This window comes from Arctopsyche grandis, chromosome 13, assembly GCF_051622035.1.
Source record: "Arctopsyche grandis isolate Sample6627 chromosome 13, ASM5162203v2, whole genome shotgun sequence".
NCBI lineage: Eukaryota > Metazoa > Arthropoda > Insecta > Trichoptera > Hydropsychidae > Arctopsyche > Arctopsyche grandis.
Window position 1 is genome coordinate 13503785 of NC_135367.1, and position 23078 is coordinate 13526862.

The 23078-nt window shown below is 35.3% G+C and overlaps 1 protein-coding gene across 1 annotated transcript in view; it reads right to left on the minus strand.

The window, feature by feature from the left end:
* Positions 1-10502, minus strand: part of LOC143921197 (UPAR/Ly6 domain-containing protein crok-like) — a 31666-nt gene extending 21164 nt beyond the window's left edge. The window contains exon 1 of the mRNA XM_077444388.1: positions 10307-10502. Within this exon, the coding sequence (XP_077300514.1) occupies positions 10307-10367 (61 nt within the window). The 5' untranslated portion in view covers positions 10368-10502. The remainder of the gene's footprint in view (positions 1-10306) is intronic.
* Positions 10503-23078: the final 12576 nt, after the last annotated feature.

Here is a 23078-nt window from a genome sequence, read left to right on the forward strand (position 1 = left end):
AAATCATTTACAGATTAACATTCATATTGCTTTTCTAGTGAACCAACTTGTCCCAATTCACACACATCCAAAATTATTATTAAATTCCAACCAAAGTTAGGCGATTTGTCACTGTAAAATCGCTAGCTACCATACACATATTGTATGAGGCGATCTCTACGACCGGTGAATCGCTTCATCTGTGTGCGTCTTTACTTTCAAAAACATGTTATATTTATTTTAAAATGCAGAGGATATTATATCATAAGATTTACGCAACATTTGATTTTTTTATATTTATAGTATAGTAGATACCGATTCAACCGGCAATTATCGATAACTGGTTCAACGAGAACGATTACTATTATTGTACAAGTGCAATAGTAAATTATGACCAGGCAATTATGTATGTAAAACGAATATAGGTTACTAGAAATGGTTAAGGACTAATTAAAAAAAAAACAATTGATCAATAATTGAATATGTGACATCCCGTTCCTTATAGGCTAAAAATTGTAAAAGTATAGAAATTTATGGGGCCTCATATGAGGTGCATTTTGCTGTAGGTATGTATATGTTACATTTGAAGTGTATCTTCCAGTTGTAATATATTTTGTCTAGTTAGAATACATTCCATACGACCTAGGTACCAAACTAACGTTATAGTTGAAGTGTATTTTCAGTTGTAATATATTTTGTTTAGTTGGAATGTATTCCGTCTAATACACGTTATTGCAACTGGTCAACAGATCAACTATAAGTTGATACCCGGTTAGATGGAGAGGTTAAGTAAGGTTAGGTTAGGCTTTAACGCCATAAATTCGAAACAGTTAAGAGCTGGGCCACACTCGGCGACTAGTGACATGAGTTCGTGTGACTAGTCGCCGAGTGTGGCACCCCTCAATGCAACACTATACATCTTGAGGGATCATACTGGTCACTCAAGCAATAAAATCACCACGAGGAAACCGAACGTCGGAAACTGATCTCGCTAATCAGATGATTTTATGGCTTGGGAAACCAGTAAGTTGCCCGGTGTTGCATGCTCCATACAACTGCATACATGGTCGCGCAACAAAATCACTCGATGAGGACTACCGTTTCTCATAAAAAGTGAGATTTCAACTATTGATTATTGGGATAAGATACCACCGTGAAGCGATCGCTGTGACATTGGCCTATTTGGAATGTAAAAATTTGCAATTATAAACGATTTTTTAAACATAAATTCGTCATAGTCGCCGAGTTCGTGTAATTGTCTCGATACAAATGACGCCATAATTGAGGATACATCACGCTCTTTGTAATTTTCAGCATCATATCGTTTCTGATTTTATTACTCAATAGCAAATCATCGTCGTCGTAATTTACCCAGTACAAATCTGTTACTCATCAACATAACATAGTACAGATTTACATACATATGTATACGGAGCAACTTCCTGTTGTGCTATTTAACATTTACAATAATTAAAACATGTTCATACAATGGTAATTTTTAGCTTTCAACTTTGATCCCATTTATCTCTACCTCTCTTCCAGATTAATCGCCAGATTTTGCGATGAACCAATTTGTTTCTCATCACTTTCAAACGATAGAAACTCGTCAAACAATAAATACTGTAACGTTTAAAGAGAAAGTTAATCGAAAGTTGTTCACTTTCGGATGTAATTTCAAATGCCTAGCCTCAAAATTTTGCGAGCGTAATTATCTACGTGTGCACATTTCCTATTGCCTCATAATAAATATGATCTAATTTTCAGTTTGAAAATCTTAATGAAAAGAATACCACTTTTATTATATGTATGTATATGCTTTCTATCATTTTTTAATTTTAATACGAGCTTTTGTATGTATGAAGTTGTAATTTCATGCCTGAAATTTCCGATTTAGTTGTCCGATCCTTTAGATTTTCCTGCATACAAATCGGCGGATGTAGTCCCAAAATTTTATTTGACAAACGATATTTTTGTTAGTAACAGTACAAATTGTGTTTGCGGTTGATCGCTAGTATACTTGAACTAATTCCGTATATTGGACCCCTCCTAAGACAGGACAACAATGAAAGTTTTGGGTGCTATCGACCAAACTATCAGTACTGCTTAGGGAAATACGCGAAGGGCTAACGACACTCGCGTGACCCAAATAGAAAAACACGCAGATACACACCTAGGTACATACATACATAGGTAGTATCAAAGTTTGTGACTTGCGCATGAATGAATCATTATAGTGAAGTGTGTTTTTGGACGACGCTAACGACTCTTTTGCACCTCGTTCCAATTATTATCACTTGACAGGTAGTCATCAAGTGTATGTACATATGTTCCGACTTTGTGATTGTCATTTTAAACTTTATTTACAGTCATCGCATATTGCCTACTTGTAGTTTACAATTTCAGAACTGCGTAGGACTTTTTAAATCGTGCAGGTACTCACTCAATTAAACCCTTCTACAATGTAGGTACATGCTTGGGCGTGGTCGAGAATTCATCAGAATGTTGTCATATTATGCAAATCATATTACGTAGTATCATGAAAGGCTTTAAGACAAATCAAACTTCAATATCATCTACTATATAAAACACTAAAGTTTGTTCGTGTATATATGTATATATCTTCGGTCTCCGTGACGAGCCAGAATGTTAAATTACAGAAAACGCAATTATCGGAAGGCAAAGATCGAAAATCGAAAGATCTTAAGTCGAAAGATCAAAAAAAAAGGGTGCATGGTAAACGGTACATACTCACTTAATTTGCGCGAGCCGGATACAACAGGAACAAGAGGAACAGGCTTTTCCTCCCGTATTAATGTGCGCGCGCAGAATACGGGAGGAAAAGCCTGTTCCTCTTGTTCCTGTTGTACCCTGCTCGCGCAAATTAAGTGAGTATGTACGTGAGTATGTACCGTTTACCATGCACCCTTCTTTTTTGATCTTTCGACTTAAGATCTTTCGATTTTTGATCTTTGCCTTCCGATATTTGTGTTTACTGTAATTTAACATTCTGGCTCGTCACGTAGACCCATATATCTTGTACCTATGTATTTTACGTCAACAGTCTATTGTTCTGACGTCATCGATGTATTTATGTACACACGTATTTTTCGTCAACAGTCTATTGTTCTGACGTCATCGAACAAATAATCCGCAGGGGGCGTAGCACCCATGGGGCTCTGTCGGGGGCACCGCAGGGGGCGCTGCCCCTAATATTTTTATTTGCAAAGCATCCGCGACTCGCCGCCATTTACTTATAAAACGAAAAGGTGTTGAGTTAACCATATTAAATAATAAGTGCATATATTTTTGCACTTCTGTATGTAGTTTTTCTTATTTGTATGAGTTTTTTATACTGTTTAAGTAAAGTATATTTACATACATAGATACATATATGTACGTACTACTACACCAATCTCAAATAGCTAAGCTACATAGCTAGCTGTTGAAAAAACTTTAAACCACTAAAAGTATACAATGATAATGTGAGGCGAAGAAACTATTATTGAAATTTAGCACGCGATCCTGAGATGTACACTTACATACATACATAGTTTATACATAGATTTATTCTGAAACGAAATTGAGACTCGGGTCGAAAGGGTAAACAATACAGAGAAGAACATGAAAAGATGGACGGTTAAAAATCCCACCCCCGTATTTATTAAAATCCACCCTTTCATTAGATCAATCGAATTATATCATCATAAAATTCTTCGTCTTTTGACCTTTAAATGTGTGAATATAATCGATGACGTATCGATCTTTCAATATGCAGCGTCGCTTATGATCATACCAGTATAATTGACGAAAATTTAATAAATGTCGTTAGCCCCTATCGGTAGTTAAACAATTTATCAATCGTTTATTATTTGGATTTACCTATGTATGTATATACATATGTACATATGTATGTATGCATTTACATAGTTGTAAATATAATTGGGTAAATATATACATATTTACATATTTTTATATATGAAAAAAATAAATTAATGAATAATTTCAGCATTATTTATAAATGCGATATTTTCAATGCATATATGTATGTATGTATGTATGACTATGTACATAAATATAGTAATCATTGAACTTACACGTCATTGATTCACTTTACATATTTATTTGATTGACTCAAAGTTCTCTTTCAATTACGTTTATAAACACGAAATATTAAATTTATTCTCTATATGTTTAAATTTAAATTGTATTTTAATAAGCACGTGTTATGTTGAGTGCATATAGGGGCGATATAATCTGCGCTATGTTGGCTATAAATCCTTTTATTTTTTAATCAATTTCAATGATTCAACTTGCTCAACGGATCCAATGTCAAAATACAGAATTTCAATTATTTGTACTTGAAACATCAGAGCGCGAGTATTCGACAGGCAGGTAAAGGTAAATCTAGGTATACGGGAATGAAATACCTACATATTTACATATGTAGATATGTTCATACAATGAGTACATGGGCATTACAATAGAATGAACGAGATGCATGAGAAGGTATATGCTTGGAAAAAATGAGAAAAGATTGAAATAGGAATATGAACCTATACAATAGGTGAGAAGCACGATAAAAGTTGGCAAATATAGTGAATTGATTGAAATGATTGAAGCAATAGTGGGACACAAATAATGGAAGACGGAAGAATTTAATATATCTATTAATAGTATCCAAGAGATTAAACCACCAACATACATAGCTCAGTGGTTAGTATTTAATGCTAACAATTGTTTGAGCCCTGATCCAGTGTTTCTGGCCAAACCTTGGGTAATATGTACATATGTATGTATGTATGTATGTGAGTCCAGGTCGATCGTTTATATCGGTCGTGCGATGAAATGTCTATACATACTATCAATCCTAAGTTTTTCAACTCAACCTGTATAGAAGAACATGATTCAACTCAATAAACAACCAAGCCTTCTCAAAACGTAATCACATTTTAAAACACATTATTTCAATACTATTATTAAATACTACAACTCCAAAGTTTGATGCCTAAACTCCAATCCACATACAAATGAAATATACATATTTTTCAACAGTGTAATTGCCAAAACGCTACACACATACATAACTAGGGCACTCGACCTAATTACCTGAAAGTTAGGCCTATAATAAAAAAAAAGTACACGAATTTCTCAGCTACCTTCTTGTTAGGGGTGGGTGGGTGGGTGGGTCGCACTTCTTTGTATTATATGTACCTACATACATATGTATGTATATACTATACTCACACACATGATACCGCATCGCCACTAGTGCCTGGCACCGTATTTTAACAATTCAGGATATTTTCAGGCGCAACACCTGTCAATCTGCACTTCAATCGATTCCGGACATGTGCGTTATACACATGTACATAAAACGCGTATAACAGAATTCTAGAATATCAGTACGATGTGTAGAAAATGCGTACCCGCAGTAAAAAAAGTACTTGACAATGAAAAAAAGCACATGCCTACATACATACAATGTCATTGAAAATATGTATTTTGTTTATTAACAATACTCTTATATACATATGTACATATATTCCCTGCGCTGCAAACGATTGCAAACCAAGCGCCCGCATGCTCATTTAATTCTTTTGTCTCGGCTTTTGCCATTTTAAACTTGCCAGAAAGATCCAACTCAATTTTAAGAATTGCCAATCATCAATGTACATCGAAATATCATCTGCGCAACCCCATGAATATCTCGTCTTTCGTACATGCTGAAATTCAAACAGTTAAAATGCAATCGAAATGAGCATGCAGGCTGGTGGTGTGCAATTATTTGCAGCAAACCCACATATATTCTAATGGGGTCTACGTGACGAGACAGAATGTTAAACGACAGAAAACGCAAATATCGGAAGGCAAAGATCGAAAATCGAAAAATCTTAAGTCGAAAGATCAAAAAGAAAAAGGGTGCATGGTAACGGTACATACTCACTTAATTTGCGCGAGCAGGATACAACAGGAACAAGAGGAACATGCTTTTCCTCCCGTATTCTGCGCGCGCACATTAATACGGGAGGAAAAGCCGGTTCCTCTTGTTCCTGTTGTATCTTGCTCGCGCAAATTAAGTGAGTGTGTACGTGAGTATGTACCGTTTACCATACACCTTTTTTTTTTTGATCTTTCGACTTATGTAAGATCTTTCGATTTTCGATCTTTGCCTTCCGATATTTGCGTTTTCTGTCGTTTAACATTCTGTCTCGTCACGGAGACCGATTCTAATGATGTGATTACCAAAGGACATATTTTTAGCACGGCTGTAAAATAAATTACACGACATATGTATGTCAAAACGACATTTAATGTCAAATTAACATCTCTAAAATAGCTCGCACGACCCAATCGGCGTCTCCCTGGCAAATCAAACGTCAAATGGGTTGCCAGTAACAAAAATAAAATTTGACGTTTCAGTGAAATCATAACCAATTACATTTTCACTGGCTACTATCAGCGAAATTATAATTTTTGAGAGTTGGGTGATAGGGCTTCGCCCCGCTCCTGTCCATTCCCACTCTTCTCATGGTCCACACATCGTAATATCCATCGAAACACATAGTAATGTCTTAGCAGCCAACACTTATTTATTTAAGGATTAGGTTAGGTTAGGTTAAGTTAGGGTTGGTTTTATTCATTACTGGCAACCCATTTGACGTTTGATTTGCTGGGCGGACACCGATTGGGTCGAGTGAGCTATTTAAAAGAGGGGCATTTTTTTTTTTGCAGGGCGAAATGTTTTAGAGATGGTCACTTACATATATGTAATATAATGTCGTGATAAATACCTGATTTGTCTGGAAATAGGGCTATTTTTCCGGGCCGATAAATGGCAAAATATGCGAATTAATGTCAAAAGCTCACACATAGCGACAGCAACTCACATGCTTTGGTGAGTAATAGTACATACGTTTGCATGGATTGATATACAAAGTAATTATTAAGATGAAAACTAGCATAAATATGGGAAAAATTGGACGTTTTAAGTCATCAAAACAAATCTGACATCGACAGATCTAAATGAGTTTTATATGCTTATGACATTTCTTAAAAGATATGTTGACCGTTGTTGTTTACATATGTGCGCACAAATATGCATTACCAATAACATATTTTAGTGCAAATGTGCTGCAATGATAACCTTAACATACGCGATATAATAACCAATAACGCGATACGATTATTTTCCAAATAACATAGTTGTTTTGGTATGAGGACAGTTTTTAATGTCACGACCGATTACCTGATACAATTGTAGATGTTATAACAGATATACCTATTTATGTATAATATATGTATTGCGCAACGCACTCAACCTTCATTTCAACAGTATATGGTCGTATGCAACAGTTGCACGTTGCAGTGATGCAACAGTTGAAAGTTATACAGATCTCGACTTGTCTTCGACTACCCTTTGAACGATAATAGTAGGTAAATTTAAAAAAATCACAGACCAATGCAGTCATATTCTGAGAAGATTAATAAATTCTTTGAGATAAAATCAATTAGAAACGTGCATTTATAGTCCTAGTCCAATGGAGCATAAAACTTATTGAATATCAGGTAACGATATTTCAATGAAATATACGAATCAAATCTTGTGCACATCTTTACATACAATTATGTACGCATGTATGTATGTAAGATATATTTAAATTATTCATTATTTACTTGTTCTGCGAGTTTCAGTAAGTTGTGTAGAATAATTTGATAATTTTAATGTTAATTAAGGTCAAAAATAATGACAAAAGTTTCATTAAAAAGATAACCTACCAAAATGAAGATTTATCTTATTCAAAAAGAGTCAATGATTCCTTTATTCATTTGACTTTAATGATATGAAAAGTTGAATAAATTATAAATGGAATTATTAATCATCTTTATCTTTATTACTAATTCTTGAATCAAAGATGAAACTGACCTTACGCTATTTACAAAGAAATTTAAAGTTATTACTCCCACCTACAATAAGTTTAGGAAAAATATGGAAAATAGCTTTTAATGTCGGCTTATACTAAGGAACGGATACTCACTACCAGAGATCGGTGGACAAGTTGCTTTTGCCCACAAAAAATTTCAATTACTGTTGTCCTTCAAAGCAAGAAAGCAAAAAAATGGTTGACAATAGTAATTAATAATAGTGAACCATTTTTTGTGGGCAAAAGCAACTTGTGAGCCGATCTCTGCTCATTACTTATTAGCAAAGGTTGGCGTTCGGACGATGCTTTTCACAAAAAATGATTCACTATTGTCCAACCATACTTTTTTGCTCTGTTGCTTTGTTAACCACTGAAGAGCTCTATTGTTATTTAAAGAGCACCTAGCCAACGCCGAAGTGTACTCATTAGGACAATGACAAATGACAATACACATTCCAACAATGCTGAATACAAGAGAGCAAAAAACACCACAAAGTTCACAATAGCTATAACGTCAAAAACCATATTGCCCTAATCAGTAATCACCCTCCGCTGTCTACGTTATAACCAGAGATAGGCGCGAAAATGCGCTGAAACCGGTTCCTATTGTTAATTTCTAGTGTTAACTTTTTTTTTGCTCTCTAGAGAGCAAAGAAAAAACAATAGAAATTGACAAAAGTAACCATTTATTTCGAGCTGGTGCATCCTAGCGCCGCTCACTGGTATTAACCGGGGACTAAAAACGAAACGAAAATGAAATTAACCGTTGTTTCTTGAGGTAACGAAAACGAAAACGAAATACTTTTTAAGTTTGAAAACGAAATAAATAATTGTGGTTAGTAGAAAAACACACCATAAAAACGAACTTTTTCACTCACTTATTCTGAACGCACTAAAGTCTATTAAACAAACCACAACTGACATTAATTTGATAGGTCAATAAAATACATAGATATATTTTTTATTATAATGTCAAAATATGACGTCTATTTATAGTAATTTAGTTACCGGTAAACCGTATTTCACCGTCCAAGAAAGAATTTTATCAAAAAAAAATTTCTGTTTTTGGTCATAGGTATATTAATTGATATAGTTAATTCTTTCTTCAGCTTAATTTGTGGTCAAAATGAGTATTTTATAATATTTACTGACGAACATGTTTACAAGAGCATTGTTATTGCTTAGTTTTTGAATACCAGTGGCATTTTTTTACAAGGCTCTTCTATACTTCACTTCGCTAACGATTCATTAAGGCACAGGTTTCATTCAATACATGGATGTGTGAGTACAACAAAAAAACTCAACATGGAAATAAATAAATATAACCAGAATGGAAGTGAAGAAGTACAAAGTTGTTTGACTACTTAAACGGTTCGAAGTTTGAAAAAATATTTTCCTATAGTTTTGAGAACATAAACTAGTTTAAATTAAGTTTCATACCACAAAATTACTTTTATATTATTGTGTTAAACTTCTTTGAGCAACACACGACTCATTTTAGGATTGGTTTCGAATTTTTAACGTAATTATTTTGTACGCAATTGTCATTATAGTAAAAGTCAATTGTTGTATCTATCTTCCTACATCATAAAGTTTTGAATTTCATTTTTTTGCTATCTATTTATACATACATAAGTCATCGTACAAGTTGTACAAAATAGTTTAGCATTATTATTTGAATTTAATTTCATATAAATGAAGCGTTAAATAAAGAAAATGCGTAATTATCAGCCTTCAATTTTTTTGTTTGAATTTCGATGACATAAGCAAATTATAATGAAATAAAGAACATTTTTTTAAAAAACGCAAATAGAATTAAAATAAAACATTTGCAAAACGAAAATTGACCACTTTTTAGGCAATGTCGCGTTTGAGGATTTGTGTATTATTTGCGTAAAATGTCGTTCAAGTTTCTTACATTAAAGAAAGTGAAATACTTTCTGGGTTATATGTAATAAAAAAATTGTCAATATATAATATACTAGTGGTTTTACCCGAGTTCCTCGGTATTTGTATTTATAAGCCGCTTAAATATGGCTAATTTATTAGTAAAAATTTGAATATTATTTTTTATTAAATTGAATTTCACAGATTCTACGAACCAAAAAAACATACATATATACAAAGTCTCTTTCGAAATTATGTACATATATATTAGATGCATTTACAATAAAAAAAATGTTTCGGAAGTGTTTAACAAAAGTTTATAAATAAGATAAGCAAGTCTTTCCACCTATCATAAGTGATCAGAAGCAATTCAAATTGATAAATCATGAGAACTTAAATTGGAATTTAAAATCGAACGTTAGCCACTTTCATTTTTGGCTGGGCTTGTGTCCTAGTTCAAAATAAAAATATCGACACCAAACAACGTGTATGAGATGAAAAACCGAGAAAGAACTTACCCGATGGTATCAAAATGGTGACCAGAGCGAATGCCAGGATAGCAATGGTGGTAGAAGACATGATCTTCAACAGTGAATGAAAGTTCAACGGAGGTAGGAAGTGCAACCGAAGACGGACCAACGCAGAATGATGCTAGTCTGGTTTACCGCGCCTCGGTGCTTGGCGCCCCACTACCCAAACAGAAAAACCAGCACTGGGTAAATCTCAAGGCTTCCCACTGATGTTAGTGGGTTACACGCTAGAGAACTTTGGATGCAATAGAACTACGTCTGTACTGTTTAATTTAATTTGTGTCGAGTCTTAGTATAATATATACCTCTAAGTTTTAGTGCCCCATTAACATCATTAGTAGGTTCATGCCTTTTGGTGTTGTTGTTGCTTTTAGTAGTGAGAATTTCAACCCATTGTGTTGAGTTTTTGGTTGTTTTTAAGATATACTAAATTATTCACTAGCACTCTTGAATTATCAAGGGCTTGCTGGAATGCGCATTCAATTGTGATTTTATGTAATTTAAAAGTTCGCGATTTATCTATTTATTTACATACTAGTTCGCCAACAATGCGAAGTATTCGAAAATGCAGTTAAGCCATAGTAAGATTCAAGCTGAATTCGGAATAGTCAGATTTGATTTATGATCAGATAATTACGAATAGTCTAATGAAACAGAATGGTAAGAATTGGAATCGGAATTAAAGCAGTGTTAATATAATGTAACTTGAGTAGTTTTACTAACTCTACACGCTCTCTTGATAACTATTTAAAAGTTAATACATACTTCAAAAAAAAGGTTTTTTGAAAAGGTTCAGCTTGCCCAGGGACGGCCCGTGGGAATAGGCAAGTAAAGCAATGTCTAAGGACGCCACAACTTTGAGGGGTGACATTTGGCAAATTATATTAGATTTTTATGATCAAGTATAATTAAGCCCATATAGGAGCCATTAACATTGAAATGCGCATAAATAATTATTTACCATTCAAAAATGAAACGACAATTAATATGAACCGATCTAGGTGAATACATCCTAATTACTTTAATTAAAACATGACCATGTATACATGTACTTCCTTATTTTTGAACTTAAACATAAGATTTGGGTGGTAAAATCCGTGACGTATTGAAAAAATCTAATTTTCTATAGGACAATTTCGATTCCTTTTTCAGTTCAGTTTTCGATGCTGATTCATATTTTAATTCCAGATCCCGATTCATTTTTCAGTTCCGGATCATGATTCCTTTTTCAATTCTGGATCCGAATTCCTTTTTTTAGTTCCAGATCAGGATTCTTTTTTCAGTTACGGTTGTGTGTGTGTAATTCATTTCAGATTGCCTGCCGTTAATTTTTTTTCAATTCAAATAAATTTATTAAAAAAACAAATTAATGTTTACTATTAGAATAGCCATGTTTAAGCGGTTTATGTTACAAATGCCGAGCGAAGCCGGGTAAAACCACTAGCACAATTATAATTATGAAAAAAAAAATTCGATTGTATCATATTTCTAGAGGAAGCGGATTTGAACTTACCATAAGGGCTTCAAATAGTCTTGGAACATCATTGCCTGTGCTATATAAGAATCTTCCGATCCGATTCAAATTTTATGACCAGTATTAAAATAATATGTTTATGTTTCCCTTAGTTACAGTGGCGTTACTAGGAAAATTCTGCCTGCATTCAAATGTTAGAAAAAGACCCCCAATATTTTTTTATTAAAATTTAATTAGTAATTAACTCACATAATTTAAATATTCTTTTTCCTCGCCTTCAAAGTCGCAAATTATGCAATTACATATTTCAAAAACATTTTATTTAAACATCGTTTTTATAGATAATTGCAGACAATAATTATTACTGTACCATTACAGAAAACTATTGAATGTCGTGAGAAGGAGTACAGATGGGTGACAATTCGACACGCAATGTGTTGCGTATCAAATTTGGAGCATAAAATTTTAATAGTATTTCTTATTAGTATTATGAATAATTTTAAGAAGACTTTTAAGATTTTTATTTGAAAACCTTTTGGGCCCTTAAATGTAAAAGGCCCGCATGCATATCAAAGTTTCCCATCCGATTTCGACTAGTTTCCGCTAGTCGCCACCAGGGGTCGGGTCGTTACACTCACACATACCAACAGAAATTTATTTACGTTTTCACGTTTGACGTTTGACGTTTGTGTACTGTATACTGCGACATATTATATGTCACATATATAATTCACTAATGAGTCAGTATACACTATTCTTCGAAGCCGTTGATATAGCTGAACAACATCTAACATCTACTACCCCTCCTCCTCTATCATGTCCAACTTTTCTGAAGAATACAAATATAACCCCGTGGATTCAATATCAGATGAAGGTTTATCCATAAACCTTTTTTCCGGGATGGATTTCATTGTATGCTGGTCTAACAAATTCAAGGTGGATTATTTCCAAGTCGATAAACATTCCCAAGATTGGATTCCACTGATTTCAATGCTATTTTCATAGAATAGTGGATGTGGTGGAGGCAGTTATCATATAAAATGCAATTGCCCGACCACATCTTATGTGTTGTGGATCTTTTCTGTAGGTAGGTTACTCTAACAAAAATTACAGAATAGAGTCACGAATAGTATCTTAGATGTACATAAATAGGTATAATAGTATAAGATCCATGTTAAAGTATTAAATAAATTTGATGATTAATTAGGTTAGGTTGGGTTACGTTTGGTGAGGTAAGCGAGTTTTGTGTATATTATTGCACTATCGAATTCTTTAAATCCGGTGATGGTTAGGTTAGGTTGGGTTAGATTAGCGAGTTTTGTGTATATTATTGCAATGTCGAATTATTTAAATCCGGCGATGGTAAGGTTAGGTTGGGTTACGTTTGGTAAGGTATGCGAGTTTTGTGTATATTATTGCAATGTCGAATTCTTTAAATCCGGTGATGGTTAGGTTAGGTTGGGTTACGTTTGGTGAGGTTAGCGTGTTTTGTGTATATTATTGCAATGTCGAATTCTTTAAATCCGGTGATGGTTAGGTTAGGTTGGCTTACGTTTGGTGAGGTTTGCGAGTTTTGTGGATATTATTGCTTTGTTGCATTCTTTAAATCCGGTGATGGTAAGGTTAGGTTGGTTTAGGTTTGGTGAGGTTTGCGAGTTTTGTGGATATTATTGCACTGTCGAATTCTTTAAATCCGGTGATGGTAAGGTAAGGTTGGGTTACGTTTGGTGAGGTTTGCGTGTTTTGTGTATATTTTTGCAATCTCAAATTCTTTAAATCCGGTAATGGTTAGGTTAGGTTGGGTTACGTTTGGTAAGGTAAGCGAGTTTTGTGTATATTATTGCACTGTCGAATTCTTTAAATCCGGTGATGGTAAGGTTAGGTTGGGTTACGTTTGGTGAGGTATGCGAGTTTTGTGTATATTATTGCTTTGTTGAATTCATTAAATCCAGTGATGGTAAGGTTAGGTTGGGTTACGTTTGGTGAGGTAAGCGAGTTTTGTGTATATTATTGCTTTGTTGAATTCTTTAAATCCGGTGATGGTTAGGTTAGGTTGGGTTACGTTTGGTAAGGTAAGCGAGTTTTGTGTATATTATTGCACTGTTGAATTCTTTAAATCCGGTGATGGTTAGGTTAGGTTGGGTTACGTTTGGTGAGGTATGCGAGTTTTGTGTATATTATTGCAATGTCGAATTCTTTAAATGCGGTGATGGTTAGGTAAGGTTAAGTTAGGATAGCGAGTTTTGTGTATATTATTGCAATGTCGAATTCTTTAAATTCGGTGATGGTTAGGTTAGGTTGGGTTAGGTTTGGTTTGCGAGTTTTGTGGATATTATTGCACTGTCGAATTCTTTAAATCCGGTGATGGTTAGGTTATGTTGGGTTAGGTTAGCGAGTTTTGTTAATATTATTGCAATGTCGAATTCTTTAAATCCGGTGATGGTTAAGTTAGGTTGGGTTACATTTGGTGAGGTATGCGAGTTTTGTGTATATTATTGCAATAACGAATTCCTTAAATCTGGTGATGGTTAGGTAAGGTATAGGTTTGGTGAGGTATGCGAGTTTTGTGTATATTATTGCAATGTCGAATTCTTTAAATCCAGTGATGGTTAGGTTAGGTTGGGTTACGTTTGGTGAGGTATGCGAGTTTTGTGTATATTATTGCTTTGTTGAATTCTTTAAATCCGGTGATGGTAAGGTTAGGTTGGGTAACGTTTGGTGAGGTATGCGAGTTTTGTGTATATTATTGCAATTTCGAATTCTTTAAATCCGGTGATGGTTAGGTTAGGTTAAGTTAGGATAGCGAGTTTTGTGTACATTATTGCAATGTCGAATTCTTTAGTTAAGTTAATTCGAAGTTAGGTTTGGTTTACATTTGGTGAGGTTTGCGTGTTTTGTGTATATTTTTGTAAAGCCAAATTATTTAAATCCGGTGATGGTTAGGTTAGGTTGGGTTACGTTTGGTGAAGTAAGCGAGTTTCGTATATATTATTGCACTGTTGAATTCTTTAAATCCGGTGATTGTTAGGTTAGGTTGGGTTACGTTTGGTGAGGTAAACGTGTTTTGTGGATATTATTGCAATGTCGAATTCATTAAATCCGGTGATGGTTACGTTAGGTTGGGTTAGGTAAGCGAGTTTTGTGTATATTATTGCAATGTCGAATTCTTTAAATCCGGTGATGGTTAGGTTAGGTTGGGTTACGTTTGGTGAGGTAAGCGAGTTTTGTGTATATTATTGCACTATCGAATTCTTTAAATCCGGTGATGGTTAGGTTAGGTTGGGTTAGATTAGCGAGTTTTGTGTATAATATTGCAATGTCGAATTATTTAAATCCGGCGATGGAAAGGTTAGGTTGGGTTACGTTTGGTGGGGTATGGGAGTTTTGTGTATATTATTGAAATGTCGAATTCTTAAAATCCGGTGATGGTTAGGTTAAGTTGGGCTAGGATTGGTGAGGTTTGCGAGTTTTGTGGATACTATGGCAATGTCGATTTCTTTAAATCCGGTGATGGTTAGGTTAGGTTTGTTTTTTTGGTGAGGTTTGCGAGTTTTGTGGATATTATTGCATTGTCGAATTCTTTAAATTCGGTGATGGTAAGGTTAGGTTGGGTTAGGATAGCGAGTTTTGTTTATATTATTGCAATGTCGAATTCTTTAAATCCGGTGATGGTTAGGTTAGGTTGGTTTGTTTGGTGAGGTTTGCGAGTTTTGTGGATATTATAGTAATTTCGAATTCTTTAAATCAGGTGATGGTTAGGTTAGGTTGGGTTAGGTTAGCGAGTTTTGTGTATTTTATTGCAATGTCGAATTCTTTAAATCCGGTGATGGTTAGGTTAGGTTGGGTTAGGTTTGGTGAGGTTAGCGATTTTTATGTATATAATTGCAATGTCGAATTCTTTGAATCCGGAGATGGTTGGGTTAGGTTGGGTTAAGTAAGCGAGTTTTGTGTATATTATTGCAATGTCGAATTCTTAAAATCCGGTGATGGTTAGGTTAAGTTGGGTTAGGATTGGTGAGGTTTGCGAGTTTTGTGGATACTATTGCAATGTCGATTTCTTTAAATCCGGTGATGGTTAGGTTAGGTTTGTTTTTTTGGTCAGGTTTGCGAGTTTTGTGGATATTTTTGCATTGTCGAATTCTTTAAATTCGGTGATGGTAAGGTTAGGTTGGGTTAGGATAGCGAGTTTTGTTTATATTATTGCAATGTCGAATTCTTTAAATCCGGTGATGGTTAGGTTAGGTTGGGTTACGTTTGGTGAGGTTTGCGAGTTTTGTGGATATTATTGCACTGTCGAATTCTTTTAATCCGGTGATGGTAAGGTTAGGTTGGGTAAGGTGAGCGAGTTTTGTGTATATTATTGAAATGTCGAATTCTTTAAATCCGGTGATGGTAAGGTTAGGTTGGGTTAGGTTAGCGAGTTTTGTGTATATTTTTGCAATGTTGAATTCTTAAAATCTGGTGGTGGTTAGGTAAGATTGGGATGGGTTTGGTGAGGTTAGCGAGATTTGTGTATATTATTGCACTGTTGAATTCTTTAAATCCGGTGATGGTTAGGTTAGGTTGGGTTAGGTTTGGTGAGGTTAGCGATTTTTATGTATATTATTGCAATGTCGAATTCTTTGAATCCGGAGATGGTTAGGTTAGGTTGGGTTAGGTTAGCGAGTTTTGTGTATATTATTGCAATGTCAAATTCGTTCAATCCGGTGATGGTTAAGTTAGGTTGATTTAGGTTAGCGAGTTTTGTGTATATTATTGCAATGTCAAATTCGTTCAATCCGGTGATGGTTAGGTTAGGTTGGGTTAGGTTAGCGAGTTTTGTGTATATTTTTGCAATGTCGAATTCTTAAAATCCGGTGGTGGTTAGGTTTAGATTGGGATAGGTTTGGTGAGGTTAGCGAGTTTTGTGTATATAATTGCACTGTAAATTCTTTAAATCCGGTGATGGTTAGGTAAGGTTGGGTTAGGTTTGGTGAGGTTAGCGATTTTAATGTAAATTATTGCAATGTCGAATTCTTTAAATCCGGTGATGGTTAGGTTAGGTTAGGTTACTTTTGGTGAGGTTTGCGAGTTCTGTGGATATTATAGCAATTTGGAATTCTTTAAATCAGGTGATGGTCAGGTTAGGTTGGGTTAGGTTAGCGAGTTTTGTGTATATTATTGAAATGTCGAATTCTTTAAATCCGGTGATGGTTAGGTTAGGTTGGGTTATGTTAGCGAGTTTTGTGTATATTTTTGCAATGTTGAATTCTTAAAATCTGGTGGTGGTTAGGTTAGATTGGGATAGGTTTGGTGAGGTTAGCGAGTTTTGTGTATATTATTGCACTGTTGAATTCTTTCAATCCGGTGATGGTTAGGTTAGGTTGGGTTAGGTTTGGTGAGGTTAGCGATTTTTTTGTATATTATTGCAATGTCGAATTCTTTGAATCCGGAGATGGTTAGGTTAGGTTGGGTTAGGTTAGCGAGTTTTGTGTATATTATTGCAATGTCAAATTCGTTCAATCCGGTGATGGTTAGGTTAGGTTGGGTTACGTTTGGAGAGGTAAGCGAGTTTTGTGTATATTAATGCACTGTTGAATTCTTTAAATCCGGTGATGGTTAGGTTTGGTTGGGTTACGTTTGGTGAGGTATGCGAGTTTTGTGTATATTATTGCACTGTCGAATTCTTTAAATCCAGTGATGGTTAGGTTAGGTTGGGTTACGGTTGGTGAGGTAAGCGAGTTTTGTGTATATTATTGCAATAACAAATTCCTTAAATCCGGTGATGGTTAGGTTAGGTTGAGTTACGTTTGGTGAGGTTTGCGAGTTTTGTGGATATTTTTGCAATGTCGAATTCCTTAAATCCGGTGATGGATAGGTAAGGTTGGGTTACGTTTGGTGAGGTAAGCGAGTTTTGTGTATATTATTGCACTGTTGAATTCTTTAAATCTTGTGATGGTTAGGTTAGGTTGGGTTACGTTTGGTGAGGTATGCGAGTTTTGTGTATATTATTGAAATGTCGAATTCTTAAAATCCGGTGATGGTTAGGTTAGGTTGGGTTAGGATTGGTGAGGTTTGCGAGTTTTGTGGATACTATTGCAATGTCGAATTCTTTAAATCCGGTGATGGTCAGGTTAGGTTTGTTTGTTTGGTGAGGTTTGCGAGTTTTATGGATATTATTGCATTGTCGAATTCTTTAAATTCGGTGATGGTAAGGTTAGGTTGGGTTAGGATACCGAGTTTTGTTTATATTATTCAATGTCGAATTCTTTAAATCCGGTGATGGTTAGGTTAGGTTGGGTTACATTTGGTGAGGTTTGCGAGTTTTGTGGATATTATAGCAATTTGGAATTCTTTAAATCAGGGGATGGTTAGGTTAGGTTGGGTTAGGTTAGCGAGTTTTGTGGATACTATTGCAATGTCGAATTCTTTAAATCCGGTGATGGTTAGGTAAGGTTGGTTTGTTTGGTGAGGTTTGCGAGTTTTGTGGATATTATAGCAATTTCGAATTCTTTAAATCATGTGATGGTTAGGTTAGGTTGGGTTAGGTTAGCGAGTTTTGTGTATTTTATTGCAATGTCGAATTCTTTAAATCCGGTGATGGTTAGGTTAGCGAGTTTTGTGTATATTATTGCACTTTCAAATTCGTTAAATCCGGTGATGGTTAGGTTAGGTTGGGTTAGGTTAGCGAGTTTTGTGTATATTTTTGCAATGTCGAATTCTTAAAATCCGGTGGTGGTTAGGTTTAGATTGGGATAGGTTTGGTGAGGTTAGTGAGTTTTGTGTATATAATTGCACTGTGAATTCTTTAAATCCGGTGATGGTAAGGTAAGGTTGGGTTAGGTTTGGTGAGGTTAGCGATTTTAATGTATATTATTGCAATGTCGAATTCTTTGAATCCGGAGATGGTTAGGTTAGATTGGGTTAGGTTAGCGAGTTTTGTGTATATTATTGCAATGTCAAATTCGTTAAATCCGGTGATGGTTAGGTTAGGTTGGGTTAGGTTAGCGAGTTTTGTGTATATTATTGCAATGTCGAATTCTTTAAATCCGGTGATGGTTAGGTTAGGTTGGGTTACGTTTGGTGAGGTAAGCGAGTTTTGTGTATATTATTGCACTATCGAATTCTTTAAATCCGGTGATGGTTAGGTTAGGTTGGGTTAGATTAGCGAGTTTTGTGTATAATATTGCAATGTCGAATTATTTAAATCCGGCGATGGAAAGGTTAGGTTGGGTTACGTTTGGTGGGGTATGGGAGTTTTGTGTATATTATTGAAATGTCGAATTCTTAAAATCCGGTGATGGTTAGGTTAAGTTGGGCTAGGATAGGTGAGGTTTGCGAGTTTTGTGGATACTATGGCAATGTCGATTTCTTTAAATCCGGTGATGGTTAGGTTAGGTTTGTTTTTTTGGTGAGGTTTGCGAGTTTTGTGGATATTATTGCATTGTCGAATTCTTTAAATTCGGTGATGGTAAGGTTAGGTTGGGTTAGGATAGCGAGTTTTGTTTATATTATTGCAATGTCGAATTCTTTAAATCCGGTGATGGTTAGGTTAGGTTGGTTTGTTTGGTGAGGTTTGCGAGTTTTGTGGATATTATAGTAATTTCGAATTCTTTAAATCAGGTGATGGTTAGGTTAGGTTGGGTTAGGTTAGCGAGTTTTGTGTATTTTATTGCAATGTCGAATTCTTTAAATCCGGTGATGGTTAGGTTAGGTTGGGTTAGGTTTGGTGAGGTTAGCGATTTTTATGTATATAATTGCAATGTCGAATTCTTTGAATCCGGAGATGGTTGGGTTAGGTTGGGTTAAGTAAGCGAGTTTTGTGTATATTATTGCAATGTCGAATTCTTAAAATCCGGTGATGGTTAGGTTAAGTTGGGTTAGGATTGGTGAGGTTTGCGAGTTTTGTGGATACTATTGCAATGTCGATTTCTTTAAATCCGGTGATGGTTAGGTTAGGTTTGTTTTTTTGGTCAGGTTTGCGAGTTTTGTGGATATTTTTGCATTGTCGAATTCTTTAAATTCGGTGATGGTAAGGTTAGGTTGGGTTAGGATAGCGAGTTTTGTTTATATTATTGCAATGTCGAATTCTTTAAATCCGGTGATGGTTAGGTTAGGTTGGGTTACGTTTGGTGAGGTTTGCGAGTTTTGTGGATATTATTGCACTGTCGAATTCTTTTAATCCGGTGATGGTAAGGTTAGGTTGGGTAAGGTGAGCGAGTTTTGTGTATATTATTGAAATGTCGAATTCTTTAAATCCGGTGATGGTAAGGTTAGGTTGGGTTAGGTTAGCGAGTTTTGTGTATATTTTTGCAATGTTGAATTCTTAAAATCTGGTGGTGGTTAGGTAAGATTGGGATGGGTTTGGTGAGGTTAGCGAGATTTGTGTATATTATTGCACTGTTGAATTCTTTAAATCCGGTGATGGTTAGGTTAGGTTGGGTTAGGTTTGGTGAGGTTAGCGATTTTTATGTATATTATTGCAATGTCGAATTCTTTGAATCCGGAGATGGTTAGGTTAGGTTGGGTTAGGTTAGCGAGTTTTGTGTATATTATTGCAATGTCAAATTCGTTCAATCCGGTGATGGTTAAGTTAGGTTGATTTAGGTTAGCGAGTTTTGTGTATATTATTGCAATGTCAAATTCGTTCAATCCGGTGATGGTTAGGTTAGGTTGGGTTAGGTTAGCGAGTTTTGTGTATATTTTTGCAATGTCGAATTCTTAAAATCCGGTGGTGGTTAGGTTTAGATTGGGATAGGTTTGGTGAGGTTAGCGAGTTTTGTGTATATAATTGCACTGTAAATTCTTTAAATCCGGTGATGGTTAGGTAAGGTTGGGTTAGGTTTGGTGAGGTTAGCGATTTTAATGTAAATTATTGCAATGTCGAATTCTTTAAATCCGGTGATGGTTAGGTTAGGTTAGGTTACTTTTGGTGAGGTTTGCGAGTTCTGTGGATATTATAGCAATTTGGAATTCTTTAAATCAGGTGATGGTCAGGTTAGGTTGGGTTAGGTTAGCGAGTTTTGTGTATATTATTGAAATGTCGAATTCTTTAAATCCGGTGATGGTTAGGTTAGGTTGGGTTATGTTAGCGAGTTTTGTGTATATTTTTGCAATGTTGAATTCTTAAAATCTGGTGGTGGTTAGGTTAGATTGGGATAGGTTTGGTGAGGTTAGCGAGTTTTGTGTATATTATTGCACTGTTGAATTCTTTCAATCCGGTGATGGTTAGGTTAGGTTGGGTTAGGTTTGGTGAGGTTAGCGATTTTTTTGTATATTATTGCAATGTCGAATTCTTTGAATCCGGAGATGGTTAGGTTAGGTTGGGTTAGGTTAGCGAGTTTTGTGTATATTATTGCAATGTCAAATTCGTTCAATCCGGTGATGGTTAGGTTAGGTTGGGTTACGTTTGGAGAGGTAAGCGAGTTTTGTGTATATTAATGCACTGTTGAATTCTTTAAATCCGGTGATGGTTAGGTTTGGTTGGGTTACGTTTGGTGAGGTATGCGAGTTTTGTGTATATTATTGCACTGTCGAATTCTTTAAATCCAGTGATGGTTAGGTTAGGTTGGGTTACGGTTGGTGAGGTAAGCGAGTTTTGTGTATATTATTGCAATAACAAATTCCTTAAATCCGGTGATGGTTAGGTTAGGTTGAGTTACGTTTGGTGAGGTTTGCGAGTTTTGTGGATATTTTTGCAATGTCGAATTCCTTAAATCCGGTGATGGATAGGTAAGGTTGGGTTACGTTTGGTGAGGTAAGCGAGTTTTGTGTATATTATTGCACTGTTGAATTCTTTAAATCTTGTGATGGTTAGGTTAGGTTGGGTTACGTTTGGTGAGGTATGCGAGTTTTGTGTATATTATTGAAATGTCGAATTCTTAAAATCCGGTGATGGTTAGGTTAGGTTGGGTTAGGATTGGTGAGGTTTGCGAGTTTTGTGGATACTATTGCAATGTCGAATTCTTTAAATCCGGTGATGGTCAGGTTAGGTTTGTTTGTTTGGTGAGGTTTGCGAGTTTTATGGATATTATTGCATTGCCGAATTCTTTAAATTCGGTGATGGTAAGGTTAGGTTGGGTTAGGATACCGAGTTTTGTTTATATTATTCAATGTCGAATTCTTTAAATCCGGTGATGGTTAGGTTAGGTTGGGTTACATTTGGTGAGGTTTGCGAGTTTTGTGGATATTATAGCAATTTGGAATTCTTTAAATCAGGGGATGGTTAGGTTAGGTTGGGTTAGGTTAGCGAGTTTTGTGGATACTATTGCAATGTCGAATTCTTTAAATCCGGTGATGGTTAGGTAAGGTTGGTTTGTTTGGTGAGGTTTGCGAGTTTTGTGGATATTATAGCAATTTCGAATTCTTTAAATCATGTGATGGTTAGGTTAGGTTGGGTTAGGTTAGCGAGTTTTGTGTATTTTATTGCAATGTCGAATTCTTTAAATCCGGTGATGGTTAGGTTAGCGAGTTTTGTGTATATTATTGCACTTTCAAATTCGTTAAATCCGGTGATGGTTAGGTTAGGTTGGGTTAGGTTAGCGAGTTTTGTGTATATTTTTGCAATGTCGAATTCTTAAAATCCGGTGGTGGTTAGGTTTAGATTGGGATAGGTTTGGTGAGGTTAGCGAGTTTTGTGTATATAATTGCACTGTGAATTCTTTAAATCCGGTGATGGTAAGGTAAGGTTGGGTTAGGTTTGGTGAGGTTAGCGATTTTAATGTATATTATTGCAATGTCGAATTCTTTGAATCCGGAGATGGTTAGGTTAGATTGGGTTAGGTTAGCGAGTTTTGTGTATATTATTGCAATGTCAAATTCGTTAAATCCGGTGATGGTTAGGTTAGGTTGGGTTAGGTTAGCGAGTTTTGTGTATATTATTGCAATGTCGAATTCTTAAAATCCGGTGATGGTTAGGTTAGGTTGGTTTGTTTGGTGAGGTTTGCGAGTTTTGTGGATATTATTGCACTGTCGAATTCTTTTTATCCGGTGATGGTTAGGTTAGGTTGGGTAAGGTTAGCGAGTTTTGTGTATATTATTGAAATGTCGAATTCTTTAAATCCGGTGATGGTTAGGTTAGGTTGGGTTAGGTTAAGGAGTTTTGTGTATATTATTGAAATGTCGAATTCTTAAAATCCGGTGATGGTTAGGTTAAGTTGGGCTAGGATTGGTGAGGTTTGCGAGTTTTGTGGATACTATGGCAATGTCGATTTCTTTAAATCCGGTGATGGTTAGGTTAGGTTTGTTTTTTTGGTGAGGTTTGCGAGTTTTGTGGATATTATTGCATTGTCGAATTCTTTAAATTCG